At 39.3% G+C, this 22,935-nt stretch overlaps 2 protein-coding genes and 1 long non-coding RNA gene across 3 annotated transcripts; all 3 read right to left on the minus strand.

The window, feature by feature from the left end:
* Positions 1-1,038: 1,038 nt before the first annotated feature.
* Positions 1,039-3,740, minus strand: LOC134826634 (uncharacterized). The gene is made up of 4 exons (XR_010161728.1): positions 3,559-3,740; positions 2,993-3,316; positions 2,238-2,690; positions 1,039-2,127 (listed from the first exon to the last, which is right to left on the minus strand). It is a non-coding gene; the product is annotated as an uncharacterized LOC134826634 (long non-coding RNA).
* Positions 3,741-3,793: 53 nt separating this feature from the next.
* Positions 3,794-22,522, minus strand: LOC134826857 (uncharacterized). The gene is made up of 8 exons (XM_063839360.1): positions 22,498-22,522; positions 20,357-20,550; positions 19,779-19,941; positions 18,151-18,198; positions 5,898-6,170; positions 5,503-5,793; positions 4,700-5,005; positions 3,794-4,299 (listed from the first exon to the last, which is right to left on the minus strand). Exons 1-8 carry the CDS (start codon positions 22,520-22,522, stop codon positions 3,794-3,796), a joined length of 1,806 nt encoding a protein of 601 aa, XP_063695430.1.
* On the minus strand, positions 15,944-18,048 carry LOC134811997 (uncharacterized). Its single transcript, XM_063819172.1, has 5 exons — positions 17,667-18,048; positions 17,139-17,438; positions 16,650-16,988; positions 16,057-16,293; positions 15,944-15,948 (listed from the first exon to the last, which is right to left on the minus strand). The coding sequence occupies exons 1-5, from the start codon at positions 18,046-18,048 to the stop codon at positions 15,944-15,946; spliced, it is 1,263 nt and encodes a 420-aa protein (XP_063675242.1).
* Positions 22,523-22,935: the final 413 nt, after the last annotated feature.

Consider the following 22,935-nt stretch of genomic DNA (forward strand, 5'->3'; position numbering starts at 1 on the left):
ATTTTGGCACCACTTATATGGGGTGCCAAAATTTCCCGCGCTTTTGTCCTCATATGCAACGTGTGTAGCCTTTCAGACATTGATTGCGTAAACGAGGTGTCGTACGTCACCTAAAGATCGGGTGACAGGGGGCTGACCATGCCCAAACCTAATTGATCATTGATTGGGTCTGAGGTCACGTAATTATGAGACTATGAGGTCACGTGACTATGACGTCACCAGACCTTGTCTTCCGTTTCCCGCTCATTGGACCAGGTGAGCTTGCATGCTTGTGAATGTAGGTGTAAGTACAGCTGTACTTTAGTTTATACCTAATTAACCCCTATACACTGTCACTATGCACTATAGAAACCTGAAAAGTGGTTACTGCATACTGGAGGGAGAAGTGCCAAGACTACCTGCGCTACATAGACGCTGTTGTCAGCACTGCACGCGCGCGAAAGAACCTTCCCATCGGGGTTCGTGGATAGGTGCTTTTCTTGACTTGTGAAACAAGCGCGCCCGAAGTGGCGCGAAAGCACATGGTTAGGTGAATTAAAATACATCGATTCAAATTGGTTTTTGTAGCGCAATGCACTATATTGGGCCGCGCCGCGCATCTTCTCGCAGATCGGCGAGATGCGAAGGATTGACATCGTGAATCAAAATTTCAGTTTCAAGTTCAACTGTCGCGTCGGGCGCTATACAAAAATCAAGTGTAGAGTGCTCAGGAAACCTTACTGGCTGGGGTCTATTTCCGAAAGTAAAATAGATATAGAGACTAGTTCGCTTCCGGTTTTTTCAAAATGTTCGTCTCGTAAATTTAAAGTTTGCTCCCCTGTCAGCACAATTTGGGAAAACGTAGATTTTGACTTTTGAGTTATCCAGAAAAGTCTTATTTTGGGCCAAATAAAAGTGGGTATGTAAGTAATACAAGTATTTTAATTCAGTGTATTTTGTACGCTGATTCCGAATCACACCCTATGAGTATGTGCTATGAGTATGACGCATGCAGTGTAAAATACTTCCCAGGAGAGTTATGAGCAAAAACTATTTTGTCACGTGACAGGCTAGTAAAACTAAAACTTTGGTTGGAGCGAGTTACTAATACTGTGAAAGATAACAAATCGTAGGTACAAATATAACGCAACTTTCCAGCGATCTGTCCACTGCTTCGTAATGACTTAACGAGGGGCACCGGGCAGGGTCGGTTAAATCACTTCAACCAGGGATGTATGGCAGCCTATCTTCGTACGACAGAAAATAAAAGGCTTCCAGATCACAGATCGGTACAGCAAAATAACTAAAATGGTTACTGACGCTATCCGGCTGTCAAGGTCACTGATGCCGACTTTGCTGACGACCTTGCTCTTATGACAGATAGTGTTGCGGAGGCACAAGATTTCCTCAGGAGTCTGGAACTGGCCGCCAACTTCGGAGAAGGACTTCGAAGTGAGGAAAACTAAGGCATGGGGAGCGTGTCACCAGATGAAGCTTGTACGGAAGTCGGATACGCGTAGAGATCTCAAGATACGACTGTTCCTGGCTACAGTTGAGTCCATCCTACTGTATGGCTCTGAAACATGGACTTTCAGCCAGACCCTCGTAAAACGTATTGATGGATTTTATACGAGAATGCTGAGGATGGCACTTAACTGGAAAGAGCGGCAGACTAACGCCAAGGTATATGGACACCTCATCAGAGCATCTGATAAGATAGCTGAACGGAGGATGAGACTTGCAGGTCATCTAGCCAGACATGAAGAACTTCTGAGTCATCAACTTCTCTTCTGGGAACCCCTTCAAGGACATCGTCGTATGGGATCGAAGACCACACCTCACATATATTGACATGTGGCTTGACGACAGCAAGGAGATTAACAAACTCATGCTGGATAGACAGATTTGGAAAAAAACTATCTCTGTTCGGACGTTGAAGCCGCCCTAAGTCGAAGAGTAAGTCGAGTTACTTTTTTGTTTGTTTTTGATACAGTTCTTTTGGAATCACTTTTTAAAATACCTAAAAGTAAAACGTAGTGTAAAACGTTCAATTTCTCCTCAAGTATAAGTAGAAATTCTGAAATTGTCAACAATCAGAAAATATGTTTGAGTACTCCAACAGCTACTTCTTTTCTGGAACTTCAGCTCCTGAAATAGGTTGATCACTGACGATGAAAGTCTTGACATCAATACTTGTCAAATTTACTCAAATCTCTACGCAAATTTGGCCTTCATGTTTTTTATCTTAAAGGGGTTACCTATGTAATATGAGTCAGATGCTGTATGGGTAATTGGTAAATAGATTGTGTTTGCTTCTCGTCCGTAATATGTAGCCCATGTGGTACTATATTCTGGATTGTCGCATATCTCCGAGGACGCAGCCACTTCTAAAACCATTTTCCCATTGCAGTATACTTTTATTGTTTTGCCTCGCTTACTGATCATCCAGGTCCTTTGTTGGTCTGCAGGTAAACTTACTGGGAAACTGGTGTAGTAACGCATACACTCCCCTATCAGGTACTTAACCGAGTAGGTGGATACAAACCAGATATAGAATGATCCAGCCTGGTATAGGTCTGTATCATAAAACCATATCTTAATGTTTTGTCTATTTCCTACAAAACTAATCGAAGTTGTCATATGCAGATACGAAGTCTCCAAGTTAGCATCGAGGAATCTTTCTCGTATCACGGGATTCCAGGTATCATGCTCTGAAATATAGATTATTAATAAGAAGTGAACTTTCAGATATCTCACAAAAAGTTAGACTTTAAATTCTTATCTTGGATGTAAAATGTAAGAGAGTCAGCAATCATTCATTCAATTTTATTTTTGAACGAGCAGTTCATTTGTAATGAAATTAAATCTGGTAGTGTAAATAGTCCAATAAGAAGCCCAATATTTTCTTAATAAGACTGGAATTATATATTTCATACGAACCAGTAAATGTCTTATTTTGTACAGAATTCAATAATCTAATTTTATACAAGCAGAATTTCAGTAATCAACTCACCGATTCCCTGGCACTGAAGAAATACATCTTTACTGTGATCACAGTTGTGAGACCATGAATAAGAGCATGAACTCCATTCACCACTGTTACAAAATACATCATCCATAGCAATGGTGCGATCATCTTGCATTTTCCATTTGTCAGTAGAAGTCCAACTAATTTGACCACTGTACCCCATCCTACGACAAATAGCATTGGCAGAGTTGTTGCTGAAATCATCATTACAAACTGTTCCCTCATTGACTATCAGTAATCCTCGTACTCCCACACCAACGTCTCTACCTTTCCAATCTATCAGACTAAAATCTGCATCAGGTGTCGTTACTGAAAGTGTTACAAATCTTGTTACATAATACTTCAATTTTGCCATTACGGCTACCAGATCGATACAGCAATATAACAAATATACTTGATTGGTATAACTCTTCCTACTTATAGCCATCTCCGTACAACATACAAATTTTCAATTGTGTATCACTATAATTCTTCAGAAATATTTGTAAAAACGTCTTCTTGTGGGAGTACCTATAACTGTTTATCCATACTAACAGTTTACTTCTACTTACATGAACACTTAGGCTCAGTCACAAAATAGAACTGCGTATATTGATGACATGTGATTTCACTGTCCCCAAATTGATGGTATCCATCCTCACATCGGAGAATAACCTTTGTTCCATTGAGTACTGGAAAGTCACTGCTTGCCACAATGTTGCTCCACTTAGCATCTAGTCCAGTGCATTTTGGAACATCAGTTCCTGAACAATTTTTGATCAGTGAAAGTCTTGACATCAATAATTTTCATATATTTACTCGAATCTCTATATAAATTTGACCTTTATGTTTTTTACCTATGTAATATAATTCTGAAGCTGTGTGGGTAATTGGGAAAAAGATTGCGTTTGCTTCTCGTCCGTAATATGTAGCCCATGTGGTACTATATTCTGGATTGTCGCATATCTCCGAGGACGCAGCCACTTCCAAAACTATTTTTCCATTGCAGTATACTTTTGTGGTTTTGCCACGCTTACTGATCATCCAGGTCCTTTGTTGGTCTGCAGGCAAACTTACTGGGAAACTGGTGTAGTAACGCATACACTCCCCTAGCAGGTACTTAACCGAGTAGGTGGATACAAACCAGATATAGAATGATCCGGCCTGGTATAGGTCTGTATCATAAAACCATATCTTAATGTTTTTTCTATTTCCCACAGAACTACTAGAATTAGTTTTCATATGCAGATACAAAGTCTCCAAGTTAGCACTGAGGAATGTTTCTCGTATCACGGGATTCCAGGTATCATACTCTGAAATATAGATTATTAATAACTTTCAAAGCACTCACAGAAAGTAATACCTTATCTTGGATGTAAAATGTAAGAGAGTCTGTAATCATTCATTTAATTTTATCTTTGAACGAGCAGTTCCTTTGTAATAAAATAAAATTCTATTCGATATTGTAAATACTTCAACAAAAAGCTCAATGCTTATTTTTCTTTGTAGCGACCTAAATTATTGAAAGGAAAGGATAATCAATAAAGTTTCAAATTGTATATATATATACAATTTGAAACTATATATATATACTTAAATATTATAAGCATATATAGATGAACCGTGCCAGATATTTTATTCGATAAATTTCTTATTCCTACAGAATCCACTAATCTAATTTTCAAAATAGCAAAATTTCAGTAATCAACTCACCAACCCCCTCGCATTGAAGAAATACATCTTTACTGTGATCACAGTTGTGAGTCCATGAATACGAACATGAACTCCATCCAGCAGTGTTACAAGAAACATCATCCATAGTAATGGGTCGGTCACCTTGCATTTTCCATCTATTAGCTGAAGTCCAACTAATTTGACCACTGTACCCCATCCTACGACAAATAGAATTGGCAGAGTTGTTACTGAAATCGTCGTTACAAACTGTTCCCTCATTGACTATCAGTAATCCTCGTACTCCCACACCAACGTCTCTACCTTTCCAATCTATCAGACTAAAATCTGCATCAGGTGTCGTTATTGAAAGTGTTACAAATCCTGTTACATAATACTTCAAGTCTGCAACTGATAACGTTACAATTAATTAATGTTACTCTCGCTGCTGGAAACTTAATTCGATTTTTCGTCACAATCGATTAATAAACATGATAAATGATTAAATATTAAGTTTGATGTTTGATAACCCCTCCACTTGTACAATGCACTTTAATACGCTGTGCCATTTTCTAAAGCAAATCACCGGACAAAACATCACTAAACAACAAATCACTGGACTAAAAACCACCGGAAAATAAATTGCTGGACAACACATCACAGTGGTACTATGATCTCAGACCATGCATTTTGTGCATTCATAGAGCATCTTCATCCGTTCATTACGCTGATTCCGGGAAGCATTCTTAGGCGAGCATTAGGGGCTCAATTATGGGCTGTCATTCATAAACTGTCTCCTCATATTCAATTTCTTATCTCTAAAATGTAAAATTGGTATAACTCACCGTATACATAAAGGTGGACTTCAAAATCCTCCTTGTCTGATTCAGTGTTTTGGAGTGAGGACACAGTGCAAGTGTACGTTTTATTAGAAGTGACAGCTGCTGATTTTACAGTCAGAGTTCCTGTTTGACTGTTGGAGACAGAATCATAGGATCCTGAACTTGGCACGTATTTGTCGTCACCATCATCAAATCCAGTCCATTCAATGGACATTTCCTTGGTTATTCCCTTTATTTTGCAAGCGAGTGATGTTTCTGTGTTAATGAGTACTCCCTTGCTTGATACCTCTGTGGCTGAGCAGGGAGGAATATCAGATTTATGTGGATTGTAAGTAAATGTAAATGTCATGTATCGTAGTTCTTAATTGGTATTTATAATGGTCAGACTAAAAACTCACCATAGACGTTGAGTGACACAAGCGTCTCAGAGGGTTTCGACAATGGGTTCCGTCCAGATGAAACCACACAAGTGTACTCCGTATCCTCTTGTGGGCTGATAACTGTCAGGGTGGAGATCTGAGTATTACCGATAAGTTCCCCTTCAGTTGATCCGTCTACTGTTTGGTTTCCTTTGGTCCAACTCACTGTAGCTTTTGCTTCTAATCCCGTGACTTTACAGGAGAGAACTGTTTCTTTACCGTTATAAGCATCTTTGTGTGTCGGTGTTACATCTACAAATCAATGCAAATTAGAATTCGTTTACATCGAAACATGGCTCTGGCTACTAAAAATAGTATAATTTTAAAGATTTGAATCCTTCGATCCCTCTTCTATTAACTGTTAAAAAAGTAAGTTATCGTAAAGCATTTTGAAGTTTGGTAGTAAGATATAAATTCGTACTGATCTTAGAAAAACTTTAGTGCAAGATTATTGTAAACATTTAAAGAACATACCATAAACGTTAAGATTGACGGTTGTATCCGAGTGGCTCGAAGCAGGTAAAGAACCGGAAGTCACTCTGCAAGTGTAGGCAGTATCTTCATTCACAAGAGTCCCGTCTACAGCAAGAGTTGATGTTTGTGTCCCTCCAGAATGGCTTCCTTGGACAGGGGTGAACTTTTCAGCTGGAACTGGTCCTGTACTAGTTCGCCAGGTCACTGTTGCAGTTTCTGCCAATCCAGTGATAACACAGGATATTGTTGAATCAGAGCCTTTCTTCGCTTCTTTGTTTACTGATTCAACGTCTGAGATAAGTTATCGTAAAGAATTTTGAAGTTTGACTGTAAGTATAAATTCAATCTCAAATTATCAAAACTGTAGTGCAAGAATATTGTAAACATTTAAAGAACATACCATAAACGTTAAGATTAACGGTGGTATCCGAATGTCTGGAATCAGGTAAAGAACCGGAAGTCACTCTGCAAGTGTAGGCAGTATCTTCATTCACAAGAGTCCCGTCTACAGCAAGAGTTGATGTTTGTGTCTCTCCAGAATGGCTTCCTTGGACAGGGGTGAACTTTTCAGCTGGAACTGGTTTTGTACTAGTTCGCCAGGTCACTGTTGCAGTTTCTGCCAATCCAGTGATAACACAGGATATTGTTGTATTTGAGCCTTTCTTCACTTCTTTGTTTACTGATTCAACGTCTGAAGTAGGTTATCGTAAAGAATTTTGAAGTTTGACTGTAAGTATAAATTCAATCTCAAATTATCAAAACTGTAGTGCAAGAATATTGTAAACATTTAAAGAACATACCATAAACGTTAAGATTAACGGTGGTATCCGAATGTCTGGAATCAGGTAAAGAACCGGAAGTCACTCTGCAAGTGTAGGCAGTATCTTCATTCACAAGAGTCCCGTCTACAGCAAGAGTTGATGTTTGTGTCTCTCCAGAATGGCTTCCTTGGACAGGGGTGAACTTTTCAGCTGGAACTGGTCCTGTACTAGTTCGCCAGGTCACTGTTGCTGTTTCTGTCAATCCAGTGATAACACAGGATATTGTTGTATCTGAGCCTTTCTTCACTTCTTTGTTTACTGATTCAACGTCTGAAGTAGGTTATTGTAAAGCATTTTGAAGTATGACTGTAAGTATAAATTCAATCTCAAATAATCAAAACTGTAGTGCAAGATTATTGTAAAAATTTAAAGAACATACCATAAACGTTAAGATTGACGGTGGTATCCGAATGGGTGGAATCAGGTAAAGAACCGGAAGTCATTCTGCAAGTGTAGGCAGTATCTTCATTCACAAGAGTCCTGTCTACAGCAAGAGTTGATGTTTGTGTCCCTCCAGAATGGCTTCCTTGGACAGGGGTGAACTTTTCAGCTGGAACTGGTCCTGTACTAGTTCGCCAGGTCACTGTTGCTGTTTCTGTCAATCCAGTGATAACACAGGATATTGTTGTATCTGAGCCTTTCTTCACTTCTTTGTTTACTGATTCAACGTCTGAAGTAGGTTATTGTAAAGCATTTTGAAGTATGACTGTAAGTATAAATTCAATCTCAAATAATCAAAACTGTAGTGCAAGATTATTGTAAAAATTTAAAGAACATACCATAAACGTTAAGATTGACTGTGGTATCCGAATGGGTGGAATCAGGTAAAGAACCGGAAGTCACTCTGCAAGTGTAGGCAGTATCTTCATTCACAAGAGTCCCGTTTACAGCAAGAGTTGATGTTTGTGTCTCTCCAGAATGGCTTCCTTGCACAGGGGTGAACTTTTCAGCCGGAACTGGTCTTGTACTAGTTCGCCAAGTCACTGTTGCTGTTTCTGTCAATCCAGTGATAACACAGGATATTGTTGTATCTGAGCCTTTCTTCACTTCTTTGTTTACTGATTCAACGTCTGAAGTAGGTCATTGTAAAGCATTTTGAAGTTTGACTGTAAGTATAAATTCAATCTCAAATTGATGAAACTGTAGTTCAAGATTATTGTAAACAAATATATTAAAGAACATACCATAAACGTTAAGATTGACAGTGGTATCCGAATGGCTGGAATCAGGTAAAGAACCGGAAGTCACTCTGCAAGTGTAGGCAGTATCTTCATTCACAAGAGTCCCGTCTACAGCAAGAGTCGATGTTTGTGTCCCTCCAGAATGGCTTCCTTGGACAGGGGTGAACTTTTCAGCTGGAACTGGTCCTGTACTAGTTCGCCAGGTCACTGTTGCTGTTTCTGTCAATCCAGTGATAACACAGGATATTGTTGTATCTGAGCCTTTCTTCACTTCTTTGTTTACTGATTCAACGTCTGAAGTAGGTTATTGTAAAGCATTTTGAAGTTTGACTGTAAGTATAAATTCAGTCTCAAATTATTGAATCTGGAGTGCAAGATTATTGTAAAAATTTAAAGAACATACCATAAACGTTAAGATTGACGGTGGTATCCGAATGGCTGGAATCAGGTAAAGAACCATAAGTCACTCTGCAAGTGTAGGCAGTATCTTCATTCACAAGAGTCCCGTCTACAGCAAGAGTTGATGTTTGTGTCCCTCCAGAATGGCTTCCTTGGACAGGGGTGAACTTTTCAGCCGGAACTGGTCTTGTACTAGTTCGCCAGGTCACTGTTGCTGTTTCTGTCAATCCAGTGATAACACAGGATATTGTTGTATCTGAGCCTTTCTTCACTTCTTTGTTTACTGATTCAACGTCTGAAGTAGGTTATTGTACAGCATTTTGAAGTTTGACTGTAAGTATAAATTCAGTCTCAAATTATTGAATCTGTAGTGCAAGATTATTGTAAAAATTTAAAGAACATACCATAAACGTTAAGATTGACGGTGGTATCCGAATGGCTGGAATCAGGTAAAGAACCAGAAGTCACTCTGCAAGTGTAGGCAGTATCTTCATTCACAAGAGTCCCGTCTACAGCAAGAGTTGATGTTTGTGTCCCTCCAGAATGGCTTCCTTGGACAGGGGTGAACTTTTCAGCTGGAACTGGTCCTGTACTAGTGCGCCAGGTCACTGTTGCTGTTTCTGTCAATCCAGTGATAACACAGGATATTGTTGTATCTGAGCCTTTCTTCACTTCTTTGTTTACTGATTCAACGTCTGAAGTAGGTTATTGTAAAGCATTTTGAAGTTTGACTGTAAGAATGAATTCAATCTCAAATTATCGAAACTGTATTGCAAGATTATTGTAAACATTTAAAGAACATACCATAAACGTTAAGATTGACAGTGGTATCCGAATGGCTGGAATCAGGTAAAGAACCAGAAGTCACTCTGCAAGTGTAGGCAGTATCTTCATTCACAAGAGTCCCGTCTACAGCAAGAGTTGATGTTTGTGTCCCTCCAGAATGGCTTCCTTGGACAGGGGTGAACTTTTCAGCTGGAACTGGTCCTGTACTAGTGCGCCAGGTCACTGTTGCTGTTTCTGTCAATCCAGTGATAACACAGGATATTGTTGTATCTGAGCCTTTCTTCACTTCTTTGTTTACTGATTCAACGTCTGAAGTAGGTTATTGTAAAGCATTTTGAAGTATGACTGTAAGTATAAATTCAATCTCAAATAATCAAAACTGTAGTGCAAGATTATTGTAAAAATTTAAAGAACATACCATAAACGTTAAGATTGACGGTGGTATCCGAATGGGTGGAATCAGGTAAAGAACCGGAAGTCACTCTGCAAGTGTAGGCAGTATCTTCATTCACAAGAGTCCTGTCTACAGCAAGAGTTGATGTTTGTGTCCCTCCAGAATGGCTTCCTTGGACAGGGGTGAACTTTTCAGCTGGAACTGGTCCTGTACTAGTTCGCCAGGTCACTGTTGCTGTTTCTGTCAATCCAGTGATAACACAGGATATTGTTGTATCTGAGCCTTTCTTCACTTCTTTGTTTACTGATTCAACGTCTGAAGTAGGTTATTGTAAAGCATTTTGAAGTTTGACTGTAAGTATAAATTCAATCTCAAATAATCAAAACTGTAGTGCAAGATTATTGTAAAAATTTAAAGAACATACCATAAACGTTAAGATTGACGGTGGTATCCGAATGGGTGGAATCAGGTAAAGAACCGGAAGTCACTCTGCAAGTGTAGGCAGTATCTTCATTCACAAGAGTCCCGTTTACAGCAAGAGTTGATGTTTGTGTCTCTCCAGAATGGCTTCCTTGGACAGGGGTGAACTTTTCAGCCGGAACTGGTCTTGTACTAGTTCGCCAAGTCACTGTTGCTGTTTCTGTCAATCCAGTGATAACACAGGATATTGTTGTATCTGAGCCTTTCTTCACTTCTTTGTTTACTGATTCAACGTCTGAAGTAGGTCATTGTAAAGCATTTTGAAGTTTGACTGTAAGTATAAATTCAATCTCAAATTGATGAAACCTTAGTTCAAGATTATTGTAAACATATATATTAAAGAACATACCATAAACGTTAAGATTGACAGTGGTATCCGAATGGCTGGAATCAGGTAAAGAACCGGAAGTCACTCTGCAAGTGTAGGCAGTATCTTCATTCACAAGAGTCCCGTCTACAGCAAGAGTCGATGTTTGTGTCCCTCCAGAATGGCTTCCTTGGACAGGGGTGAACTTTTCAGCTGGAACTGGTCCTGTACTAGTTCGCCAGGTCACTGTTGCTGTTTCTGTCAATCCAGTGATAACACAGGATATTGTTGTATCTGAGCCTTTCTTCACTTCTTTGTTTACTGATTCAACGTCTGAAGTAGGTTATTGTAAAGCATTTTGAAGTTTGACTGTAAGTATAAATTCAGTCTCAAATTATTGAATCTGTAGTGCAAGATTATTGTAAAAACTTAAAGAACATACCATAAACGTTAAGATTGACGGTGGTATCCGAATGGCTGGAATCAGGTAAAGAACCATAAGTCACTCTGCAAGTGTAGGCAGTATCTTCATTCACAAGAGTCCCGTCTACAGCAAGAGTTGATGTTTGTGTCCCTCCAGAATGGCTTCCTTGGACAGGGGTGAACTTTTCAGCCGGAACTGGTCTTGTACTAGTTCGCCAGGTCACTGTTGCTGTTTCTGTCAATCCAGTGATAACACAGGATATTGTTGTATCTGAGCCTTTCTTCACTTCTTTGTTTACTGATTCAACGTCTGAAGTAGGTTATTGTACAGCATTTTGAAGTTTGACTGTAAGTATAAATTCAGTCTCAAATTATTGAATCTGTAGTGCAAGATTATTGTAAAAATTTAAAGAACATACCATAAACGTTAAGATTGACGGTGGTATCCGAATGGCTGGAATCAGGTAAAGAACCATAAGTCACTCTGCAAGTGTAGGCAGTATCTTCATTCACAAGAGTCCCGTCTACAGCAAGAGTTGATGTTTGTGTCCCTCCAGAATGGCTTCCTTGGACAGCGGTGAACTTTTCAACTGGAACTGATCCTGTAGTAGTTCGCCAGGTCACTGTTGCTGTTTCTGTCAATCCAGTGATAACACAGGATATTGTTGTATCTGAGCCTTTCTTCACTTCTTTGTTTACTGATTCAACGTCTGAAGTATGTTATCGTAAAGCATTTTAAAGTTTGACTGTAAGCATAAATTCGATCTTAAATTATCAAAACTGTATTGCAAGATTATTGTAAAAATTTAAAGAACATACCATAAACGTTAAGATTAACGGTGGTATCCGAATGGCTGGAATCAGGTAAAGAACCGGAAGTCACTCTGCAAGTGTAGGCAGTATCTTCATTCACAAGAGTCCCGTCTACAGCAAGAGTTGATGTTTGTGTCCCTCCAGAATGGCTTCCTTGGACAGGGGTGAACTTTTCAGCTGGAACTGGTCCTGTACTAGTGCGCCAGGTCACTGTTGCTGTTTCTGTCAATCCAGTGATAACACAGGATATTGTTGTATCTGAGCCTTTCTTCACTTCTTTGTTTACTGATTCAACGTCTGAAGTAGGTTATTGTAAAGCATTTTGAAGTTTGACTGTAAGAATAAATTCAATCTCAAATTATGGAAACTGTATTGCAAGATTATTGTAAAAATTTAAAGAACATACCATAAACGTTAAGATTGACAGTGGTATCCGAATGGCTGGAATCAGGTAAAGAACCGGAAGTCACTCTGCAAGTGTAGGCAGTATCTTCATTCACAAGAGTCCCGTCTACAGCAAGAGTCGATGTTTGTGTCCCTCCAGAATGGCTTCCTTGGACAGGGGTGAACTTTTCAGCTGGAACTGGTCCTGTACTAGTTCGCCAGGTCACTGTTGCTGTTTCTGTCAATCCAGTGATAACACAGGATATTGTTGTATCTGAGCCTTTCTTCACTTCTTTGTTTACTGATTCAACGTCTGAAGTAGGTTATTGTAAAGCATTTTGAAGTTTGACTGTAAGTATAAATTCAGTCTCAAATTATTGAATCTGTAGTGCAAGATTATTGTAAAAATTTAAAGAACATACCATAAACGTTAAGATTAACGGTGGTATCCGAATGGCTGGAATCAGGTAAAGAACCGGAAGTCACTCTGCAAGTGTAGGCAGTATCTTCATTCACAAGAGTCCCGTCTACAGCAAGAGTTGATGTTTGTGTCCCTCCAGAATGGCTTCCTTGGACAGGGGTGAACTTTTCAGCCGGAACTGGTCTTGTACTAGTTCGCCAGGTCACTGTTGCTGTTTCTGTCAATCCAGTGATAACACAGGATATTGTTGTATCTGAGCCTTTCTTCACTTCTTTGTTTACTGATTCAACGTCTGAAGTAGGTTATTGTACAGCATTTTGAAGTTTGACTGTAAGTATAAATTCAGTCTCAAATTATTGAATCTGTAGTGCAAGATTATTGTAAAAATTTAATGAACATACCATAAACGTTAAGATTGACGGTGGTATCCGAATGGCTGGAATCAGGTAAAGAACCATAAGTCACTCTGCAAGTGTAGGCAGTATCTTCATTCACAAGAGTCCCGTCTACAGCAAGAGTTGATGTTTGTGTCCCTCCAGAATGGCTTCCTTGGACAGCGGTGAACTTTTCAACTGGAACTGATCCTGTAGTAGTTCGCCAGGTCACTGTTGCTGTTTCTGTCAATCCAGTGATAACACAGGATATTGTTGTATCTGAGCCTTTCTTCACTTCTTTGTTTACTGATTCAACGTCTGAAGTATGTTATCGTAAAGCATTTTAAAGTTTGACTGTAAGCATAAATTCGATCTTAAATTATCAAAACTGTATTGCAAGATTATTGTAAAAATTTAAAGAACATACCATAAACGTTAAGATTAACGGTGGTATCCGAATGGCTGGAATCAGGTAAAGAACCGGAAGTCACTCTGCAAGTGTAGGCAGTATCTTCATTCACAAGAGTCCCGTCTACAGCAAAAGTTGATGTTTGTGTCCCTCCAGAATGGCTTCCTTGGACAGGGGTGAACTTTTCAGCTGGAACTGGTCCTGTACTAGTGCGCCAGGTCACTGTTGCTGTTTCTGTCAATCCAGTGATAACACAGGATATTGTTGTATCTGAGCCTTTCTTCACTTCTTTGTTTACTGATTCAACGTCTGAAGTAGGTTATTGTAAAGCATTTTGAAGTTTGACTGTAAGAATAAATTCAATCTCAAATTATGGAAACTGTATTGCAAGATTATTGTAAAAATTTAAAGAACATACCATAAACGTTAAGATTGACAGTGGTATCCGAATGGCTGGAATCAGGTAAAGAACCGGAAGTCACTCTGCAAGTGTAGGCAGTATCTTCATTCACAAGAGTCCCGTCTACAGCAAGAGTCGATGTTTGTGTCCCTCCAGAATGGCTTCCTTGGACAGGGGTGAACTTTTCAGCTGGAACTGGTCCTGTACTAGTTCGCCAGGTCACTGTTGCTGTTTCTGTCAATCCAGTGATAACACAGGATATTGTTGTATCTGAGCCTTTCTTCACTTCTTTGTTTACTGATTCAACGTCTGAAGTAGGTTATTGTAAAGCATTTTGAAGTTTGACTGTAAGTATAAATTCAGTCTCAAATTATTGAATCTGTAGTGCAAGATTATTGTAAAAATTTAAAGAACATACCATAAACGTTAAGATTGACGGTGGTATCCGAATGGCTGGAATCAGGTAAAGAACCATAAGTCACTCTGCAAGTGTAGGCAGTATCTTCATTCACAAGAGTCCCGTCTACAGCAAGAGTTGATGTTTGTGTCCCTCCAGAATGGCTTCCTTGGACAGGGGTGAACTTTTCAGCCGGAACTGGTCTTGTACTAGTTCGCCAGGTCACTGTTGCTGTTTCTGTCAATCCAGTGATAACACAGGATATTGTTGTATCTGAGCCTTTCTTCACTTCTTTGTTTACTGATTCAACGTCTGAAGTAGGTTATTGTACAGCATTTTGAAGTTTGACTGTAAGTATAAATTCAGTCTCAAATTATTGAATCGGTAGTGCAAGATTATTGTAAAAATTTAAAGAACATACCATAAACGTTAAGATTGACGGTGGTATCCGAATGGCTGGAATCAGGTAAAGAACCATAAGTCACTCTGCAAGTGTAGGCAGTATCTTCATTCACAAGAGTCCCGTCTACAGCAAGAGTTGATGTTTGTGTCCCTCCAGAATGGCTTCCTTGGACAGCGGTGAACTTTTCAACTGGAACTGATCCTGTAGTAGTTCGCCAGGTCACTGTTGCTGTTTCTGTCAATCCAGTGATAACACAGGATATTGTTGTATCTGAGCCTTTCTTCACTTCTTTGTTTACTGATTCAACGTCTGAAGTATGTTATCGTAAAGCATTTTAAAGTTTGACTGTAAGCATAAATTCGATCTTAAATTATCAAAACTGTATTGCAAGATTATTGTAAAAATTTAAAGAACATACCATAAACGTTAAGATTAACGGTGGTATCCGAATGGCTGGAATCAGGTAAAGAACCGGAAGTCACTCTGCAAGTGTAGGCAGTATCTTCATTCACAAGAGTCCCGTCTACAGCAAGAGTTGATGTTTGTGTCCCTCCAGAATGGCTTCCTTGGACAGGGGTGAACTTTTCAGCTGGAACTGGTCCTGTACTAGTGCGCCAGGTCACTGTTGCTGTTTCTGTCAATCCAGTGATAACACAGGATATTGTTGTATCTGAGCCTTTCTTCACTTCTTTGTTTACTGATTCAACGTCTGAAGTAGGTTATTGTAAAGCATTTTGAAGTTTGACTGTAAGAATAAATTCAATCTCAAATTATCGAAACTGTATTGCAAGATTATTGTAAACATTTAAAGAACATACCATAAACGTTAAGATTGACGGTGGTATCCGAATGGCTGGAATCAGGTAAAGAACCAGAAGTCACTCTGCAAGTGTAGGCAGTGTCTTTATTCACAAGAGTCCCGTCTACAGCAAGAGTTGATGTTTGTGTCCCTCCAGAATGGCTTCCTTGGACAGGGGTGAACTTTTCAGCTGGAACTGGTCCTGTACTAGTTCGCCAGGTCACTGTTGCTGTTTCTGTTAATCCAGTGATAACACAGGATATTGTTGTATCTGAGCCTTTCTTCACTTCTTTGTTTACTGATTCAACGTCTGAAGTAAGTTATCGTTAAGTATTTTGAAGTTTGACTGTAAGTATAAATTCAATCTGAAATTATCAAAACTGTAGTGCACGATTGATATAAATATTTAAAGAACATGCCATAAATGTTAAGATTGATGGTGGTATCCGAATGGCTGGAATCAGGTAAAAAACCAGAAGTCACTCTGCAAGTGTAGGCTGTATCCTCATTGACAAGAGTCCCGTCTACAGCAAGAGTTGATGTTTGTTTCCCTCCAGAATGGCTTCCTTGGACAGAGGTGAACTTTTCAGCTGTTACTGGTCCTGTACTAGTTCGCCAGGTCACTGTTGCTGTTTCTGTCAATCCAGTGATAACACAGGATATTGTTGTATCTGAGCCTTTCTTCACTTCTTTGTTTACTGATTCAAATTCTGAAGATGGTTAACATAAAGCATATTGAGGTTTGGCTGTAAGATATAAATTCGTAATGAAATAAGAAGAACTGTAGTGCAAGATGATGGTGTTAAAATTAAACCGTTGCAATTGTGTTAGTAAGCTATTCCTTGATCATAGCAGTTATTGCTGAAATTAATATTTGGTAAAATAACTTCACTCTCTTTTATAGCTTGGCTTGCCAACAGCTCAGTGTCTAACAACGGATATGATACGCAATAATTTGTTCCTTAATCAGTTGAATTGTTGTTTAAAAATCACTTACAATTACATTATACCTCCTTGATCAGCAGTATGACAGCTAATACTGTCAGTCAATATATGCTACGCTTACCTAGTTTGAGAATATCAGCTATAACATCTACTTCTTCAGATGCAGGAGAATTTGTGTATTGAGAAGATTTGACTGAGCACTTGTAAGTGACTGATGATGGACTAGCAAAAGCAGCTAGTTTCGCGGTTTTGATAGTCAGTACTGCTACCTGATTTCCGCTGCCATCTACCGATCCTTGCTCCAAACCATAGTTGCTGGTATCCGATGTTTCAACTTCAGCACCAGCATTATCCTTCCAAGTTACAGTAGCAGGGGTTCCACTAGCGTCTAGACCTCCGATATTGCAAGTCAATGTCTGGTCTACAGCGGTGTTGATATTCTTGCGAGTTGAGGTAACAGCTGAAATGTATTGTTCGTGATATTATCTTGATTATACACGCAAATTGTTGCAATATCAATGGAACGTTTCATTCAGGATATGCAATAAATAATTGAGTATATAGTATATACTTATATACCTATATTCGTTATTTTAACTAAAATATTTACTGAAGACTTTTGAGCTGACTGCCGTTTTTTGGTCTACTGAAGCATGTTCAGCGGAAGTGAAAACACACGAGTAAGTGACATCTCCGTTGTTTTCAGAAACAGGAATCGTCAAAGTGGTAGTTTGAGATTTTCCTACCAACGATCCCGCCTCGACGGTGTATCCTTGGTCTTGTGTCAGCGCATCATCATTCGCAGACGTCGTCCATTTTACGGCACTGAATGCCTGTGTCAAACCCGTAACAGTACACGATATCGTTGCTTCAGTACCAGTAAGTTGTTCCTTGTTCACAGCAGTTAGCACTAAAATTAATATTTGGTTAGAATTACTTAACTCACCAGTCACCATAAGACCATAGCGTTCCAACTGCCAACAGCTCAGTTTCTTAGAGCTTTAGAGCGCCAATTATACGCAATAATTTGGCTCTTTATAAGATGAATTGTTCTACGGAAATCATTAAATTTCCTCGATCAGCAGTATGACAAATAAAACTGTCAGCCTATTTTTTTTTATAGATTTGTTACGCTCACCCAGTTTCAGAATGTCAGCTTCGACATTTAGGTCGGCCGATGCAGGAGAATTTGTGTATTGAGAAGACTTGACTGAGCACTTGTAGGTGACCGATGATAGACTAGCAAAAGCAGCCAGCTTCGCAGCTTTGATAGTCAGTACTGCTACCTGATTTCCGCTGCCATTTACCGATCCTTGCTCCAAACCATAGTTGCTGGTATCCGATTCATCAACTTCAGTACCAGTATTATCCTTCCAAGTTACAGTAGCAGGGGTTCCACTAGCGTCTAGACCTCCGATACTGCAAGTCAATGTCTGGTCTACAGCGGTGGTGATATCCTTGTGAGTTGAGGTAACAGCTGAAATGTTTTGTTCGTGGTAGAGGATATCTTGGTTACACATGAGAAATTATTCGCACAGATAAAAAAATAGGATATGTAATAAATAACTACATATTATAATATACGTATACATATATTTGTTATTTTAACTTAGTATACTTACTAAAGACTTTCGAGTTCACCGCCGTTTTCTGGTCTACTGCATTTGATCCTGAAAATGAAAGTCTGAACATGACGTATTTATTATATTATTTACGTGTTGTTATAAATAACACGATTTGATAAGAAAGAAAGCTTTTATTCGACTGCTATTTTGTAATAAATTTTACTTAAACTTACTGTTCGTAAAAATTGACCGAGAAATTTACTGACGGTACTGTATTAAAAGTATGGAATTTACTCGAATCAAGAATTTCTGAAAATGAATTATTGAATTTTGCTTTTGTTTGATCAAATTTTCACTTTATAGGTCCTGCTGTAGGAAGCCCTGGTAGTGTCTGGGGTAATTTCTAACGCCAATCTGTAAAGACGATGCAACATTGAACCACTGTCAGCTAGAGTGGAGAAAAGTCTATGGATAAAGTTTGATGTACTGAAAGGTCCAGATAATAGACCTGCCTATACCTCCTTGGTATTTGCTGTAAATAGTTTGCAGATGCCAGGTAGAGTTGCACGACCTCAGTCTAACCTGTTCTTGTTGAAAAAGCGTGACTTAAGTTACCGAAATTTATTTCTTTATAATATGTAAATTATATATGATTTAAATTATGTGAGGAATATTGCTTTTGACAGAGCGAATTGGCGAATTGGCGCATTGGCGAATTGGCGCATTGGCGCAGAATAGAATGCAAGCCTTATGATTCTGTTTCTTTGAGAAAGATTAGATTGCAGCGTTAACGGGTGATACTCGTAAACTATTTTACTGGTAGGTTATAAACCTACAAATTGCAGCGTTGTATATACACTTTTTGTTATTTAGAACTTTAGTATAAATATAAGTCCTAAGAAAATACGCGGGATCGATCATTTGCGGCTGATGATGCCAAAAAACTTTCTCAGACTAAATATGAAAACATAACTTTTTTGTGAGGTTCATTTAAAAATGGACCTTTTAAGGAAATAGGAATCATGAAAATGAGCCAGGGAGATAACATAACTACATATTCCACAATGCCAAATACAATCAAGTTAAGAGACTGACTCTTTAAACTTAAAATTGGGTTTCTGAGGCTCTGCTTTATACCTACCTCTTGTGGAGATGATGGAGGTGAGTGACAAATGATATAAGGGAGGGGGGGGGGGCACTGTTATAGACGCTTTATAGTGCCAATTTATAGATGAAATAAGTTTAGACAACATGAGATTACCTTATCGGACTTTATTTTAACGGGACATCAATTGGACGCTTGAGGCCCCAGCGTTAATTTTAATATCCGTTCAAAATTATGTCTGTTACACAAGTCCGGTCAAATTACGTCCGATAAGGTACTAGAATCTACTTTCAGAATAGGGACTAGAGAACCGGTCGTGTCAGAGCTTTAAACATTATAGTAATTGGTAAGGGAACTATTCAAACCTTTATCTAGATGCTGATGAAAACACTGATGATATAAAGACTTAAATGATTAAGAAGAACTTAAAATATCATTGGTTGTTTGATCACAGGGAATATAATTATCAGCTTTGCATAGTTGAAATTTGACAGATTAACAATCAAACGATAATTTGGATAATGCACTTTGCGTAATGGATTGAAGTCCACAACACAGGTTGTTGCTAAACGAGACTCACCGACAGGAACGACTCGAGCGAAGAATCCCTGCGCAACGACACTTCTGTCAGTTTCGAACCTTACCCAGAGGTTGGGTCCGGTACTGGTGAAGATTTTGGGAGCTAAATTATGACCACAGAACCAGCCCAAAAGAGGGGCTGTGGATAGGTGCCCATCTCGTATCTGGATTTAGTGGGGTTAAATGAGGGTGAGACTGATTTAACTAGTGAGGTAAAGTAAGTGGGCAAGTAAAGCGAGGGTAGACCGAGGTAAATTGAGTTCTAATGGAATGTAACTAATATTTAGGTGCGGTTTGTGTGGGCGTGTTAAATCAGGGTTGTTACTGTACCTAACTTGGTATTTGACTATTGAAAAGTATTCTCAACTTTTATTCTGTTATGTTGATTAATCATTAATTTATAAGGAATATTCGATAGTTCAGCAGATGAATAATTTTTGTCGAATCAAATCATGTAAAAACTATTAAAACTGCGAAAGGGGAGTCATGTAAAAGTTGAGTCCTGTGAAAGGTGAGTCATGTGAAAGGTGAGTCATGTGAAAGGTGAGTCATTCGATAATTATCTTAAAAAACACCAACCTCCAAAATGTCGTATCTGCAAGTAGGGTGATGTTCAATGTCGATAGTCTCGAAGGTGAGCCGTATAACGTAACCCTCAGTAGCGAATATTTGTGTGATACAGTTGATATTATCGCTGTACACATTAGGATAGTTCGTACTGTAGAAACGTCCAGCACTTTCTGATGCGTCGTACGTCCAACTGCAGCCTGCATCTGGAGAGAGATCGCGTGAGTAGGGAGTAAAAACAATCAAACTCACTGGCTTGTTACTAGCGAGTAGCTCAGAAAATACAATGCTTGTCGTAATTTAATAAATCTACACTCCAGCGGCAAACATATAACAAGGTAACATACAGGGACCGTGGCGGCCAGTTCCCAGTTCCCAGTTCCCAGTTCCCAGTTCCCAGTTCCCAGTTCCCAGTTCCCAGTTCCCAGTTCCCAGTTCCCAGTTCCCAGTTCCCAGTTCCCAGTTCCCAGTTCCCAGTTCCCAGTTCCCAGTTCCCAGTTCCCAGTTCCCAGTTCCCAGTTCCCAGTTCCCAGTTCCCAGTTCCCAGTTCCCAGTTCCCAGTTCCCAGTTCCCAGTTCCCAGTTCCCAGTTCCCACTTCCCAGTTCCCAGTTCCCAGTTCCCAGTTCCCAGTTCCCAGTTCCCAGTTCCCAGTTCCCAGTTCCCAGTTCCCAGTTCCAAGTTCCCAGTTCCCAGTTCCCAGTTCCCAGTTCCCAGTTCTCAGTTCCCAGTTCCCAGTTCCCAGTTCCCAGTTCCCAGTTCCCAGTTCCCAGTTCCCAGTTCCCAGTTATGATTTTTAAACCTTGTGCAGTAGGTGAAATATTATGTTATTGTTGATAGTAGGATACTTGTCACATGCGTCATCGGAACCTATATTATTCATTTGTGATTTACTTGTTATTAAACGTCCATATCTCATGTCGGGATGGGATTACAATAAATGTTCTCACAACATTTGAATCGGTGGATGCAGGCAAGTCTGCGTACTATGACGAAGACATTGAGCATTTGTAAGTAAAGGAGGACTGATAATGAAATCAGCCAGCCTAATAGCCTTGATGGTGCAAGTTCTACCAACTGGTTGCCAGTCTCGTCAATTTTTCCCGTGCTGACATCGTAGTTGGTGTTATCCGAGACTGAAACTGTCGTACCATCAGGATCCATCCAGACTACGTTAACAAGGGTTCCACCTACGTTCTCCGATAATACAGGTGAACGTCTGATCTTGTAAAACAGACCGACTTAGTCACAGACGTGACAGCTACAAGAGATATCCATCCATGTTGGCAAGCAGCAAATAGATGTTACAAAGTAAATAATAAGAATGTAACTCATTATCAAATTCGAATCAAATCTAAAGTTATCAATGCGCAACTCATTAGCGAAATAATCCATTGCCATAATATTGCCATTATTGCTTTAAGTTTAAGTTTGATTATATTTTGTTGAACAGTGGGGGTGAATCATAAAGTCGCTGGGGATCTGAGCCATAATCTTGTGTCTTAGATCACCAGGCCATATGACTCACTATCCCAAAGCATGGATCGCAGTGATAGTATCCGCCAGTGCCCCATAATGTTCGAACACATATTTATTGTAGCTTGTTTTCAAGTTAAGAGTTATCCAACGAAATCAATTGGAAATGTTAAAACCTAGCATCTGTTTCTTAGGCGTTTGAACAGAGGTATATTTTATTCAAAGTTATATTTTAACGGCCAGGTAGCGCAGTTGGTTAGAACGCCATCTTTACAAATTTTGAAGCGTCGTTGACGTTCAGCGAAGGATTCTGAGTGGTCTATGCAGCCCCCCGGTCTACTCAGCCGAATACTCGAGAAATCGGGTGTTAGGGTTAAATGAGGAGCTGCACATTGCAGCAAAGTCTCGGGCGAAGAAAGTATGGTACACACTACCTAAACCGTCACTGGCCAAATAAATCCTTCGGCTTCCTGTAATTGGCTGGTTGCACTTGTGTAACAATGTGGCTGTTGGAATACACCGAAGTAAAATAAGTGTCTTGATAAAAAATAGCTGCAATCTTATATGTTTGAAAGTTTGAAATAAAAAAGATTAAAACAATTTCAAATCTGTGCCTCATACAGGTCTCTTATTTCTTACTGACTGTAATATTATTATTATTCTAATTTAGAATACTTACTTGAGACTTGTGCAGTAAGAACCATGCTCATCAATGGAGGTGAAAACACACGAGTAAGTAGCATCATTGTTGTTCTTATCAGCAGGAATAGTCAAAGTGGTAGTTTGAAAATGTCCCTCCAACGATCCAACATTGACGGTGTATCCTTGACCTAGAGTCGTCACATCATCATCCCCAGACGTCGTCCATTTTACGTCACTGAATGCCTGTGTCAAACCCGCAACAGTACACGATATCGTTGCTTCAGTGCCAGTAAGCTGTTCCTTGTTCACAGTAGTTATCTCTGAAATCAATATTTTGTTAGAATGACTTGATTCACCACATCGTGCCAACAGCTTAGTGCCCAAGAGCGGTGATCAATTACGCTGTTATTGTTATTTTACTTAGTTTTAGAATTTTCGTTGTATCGTTAACTTTGGTAGATGCAGGCGAGTATGC

Source organism: Bolinopsis microptera, chromosome 2, assembly GCF_026151205.1.
Source record: "Bolinopsis microptera isolate Bmic1 chromosome 2, MBARI_Bmic_1.0, whole genome shotgun sequence".
NCBI classification, from domain to species: Eukaryota; Metazoa; Ctenophora; class Tentaculata; order Lobata; family Bolinopsidae; genus Bolinopsis; species Bolinopsis microptera.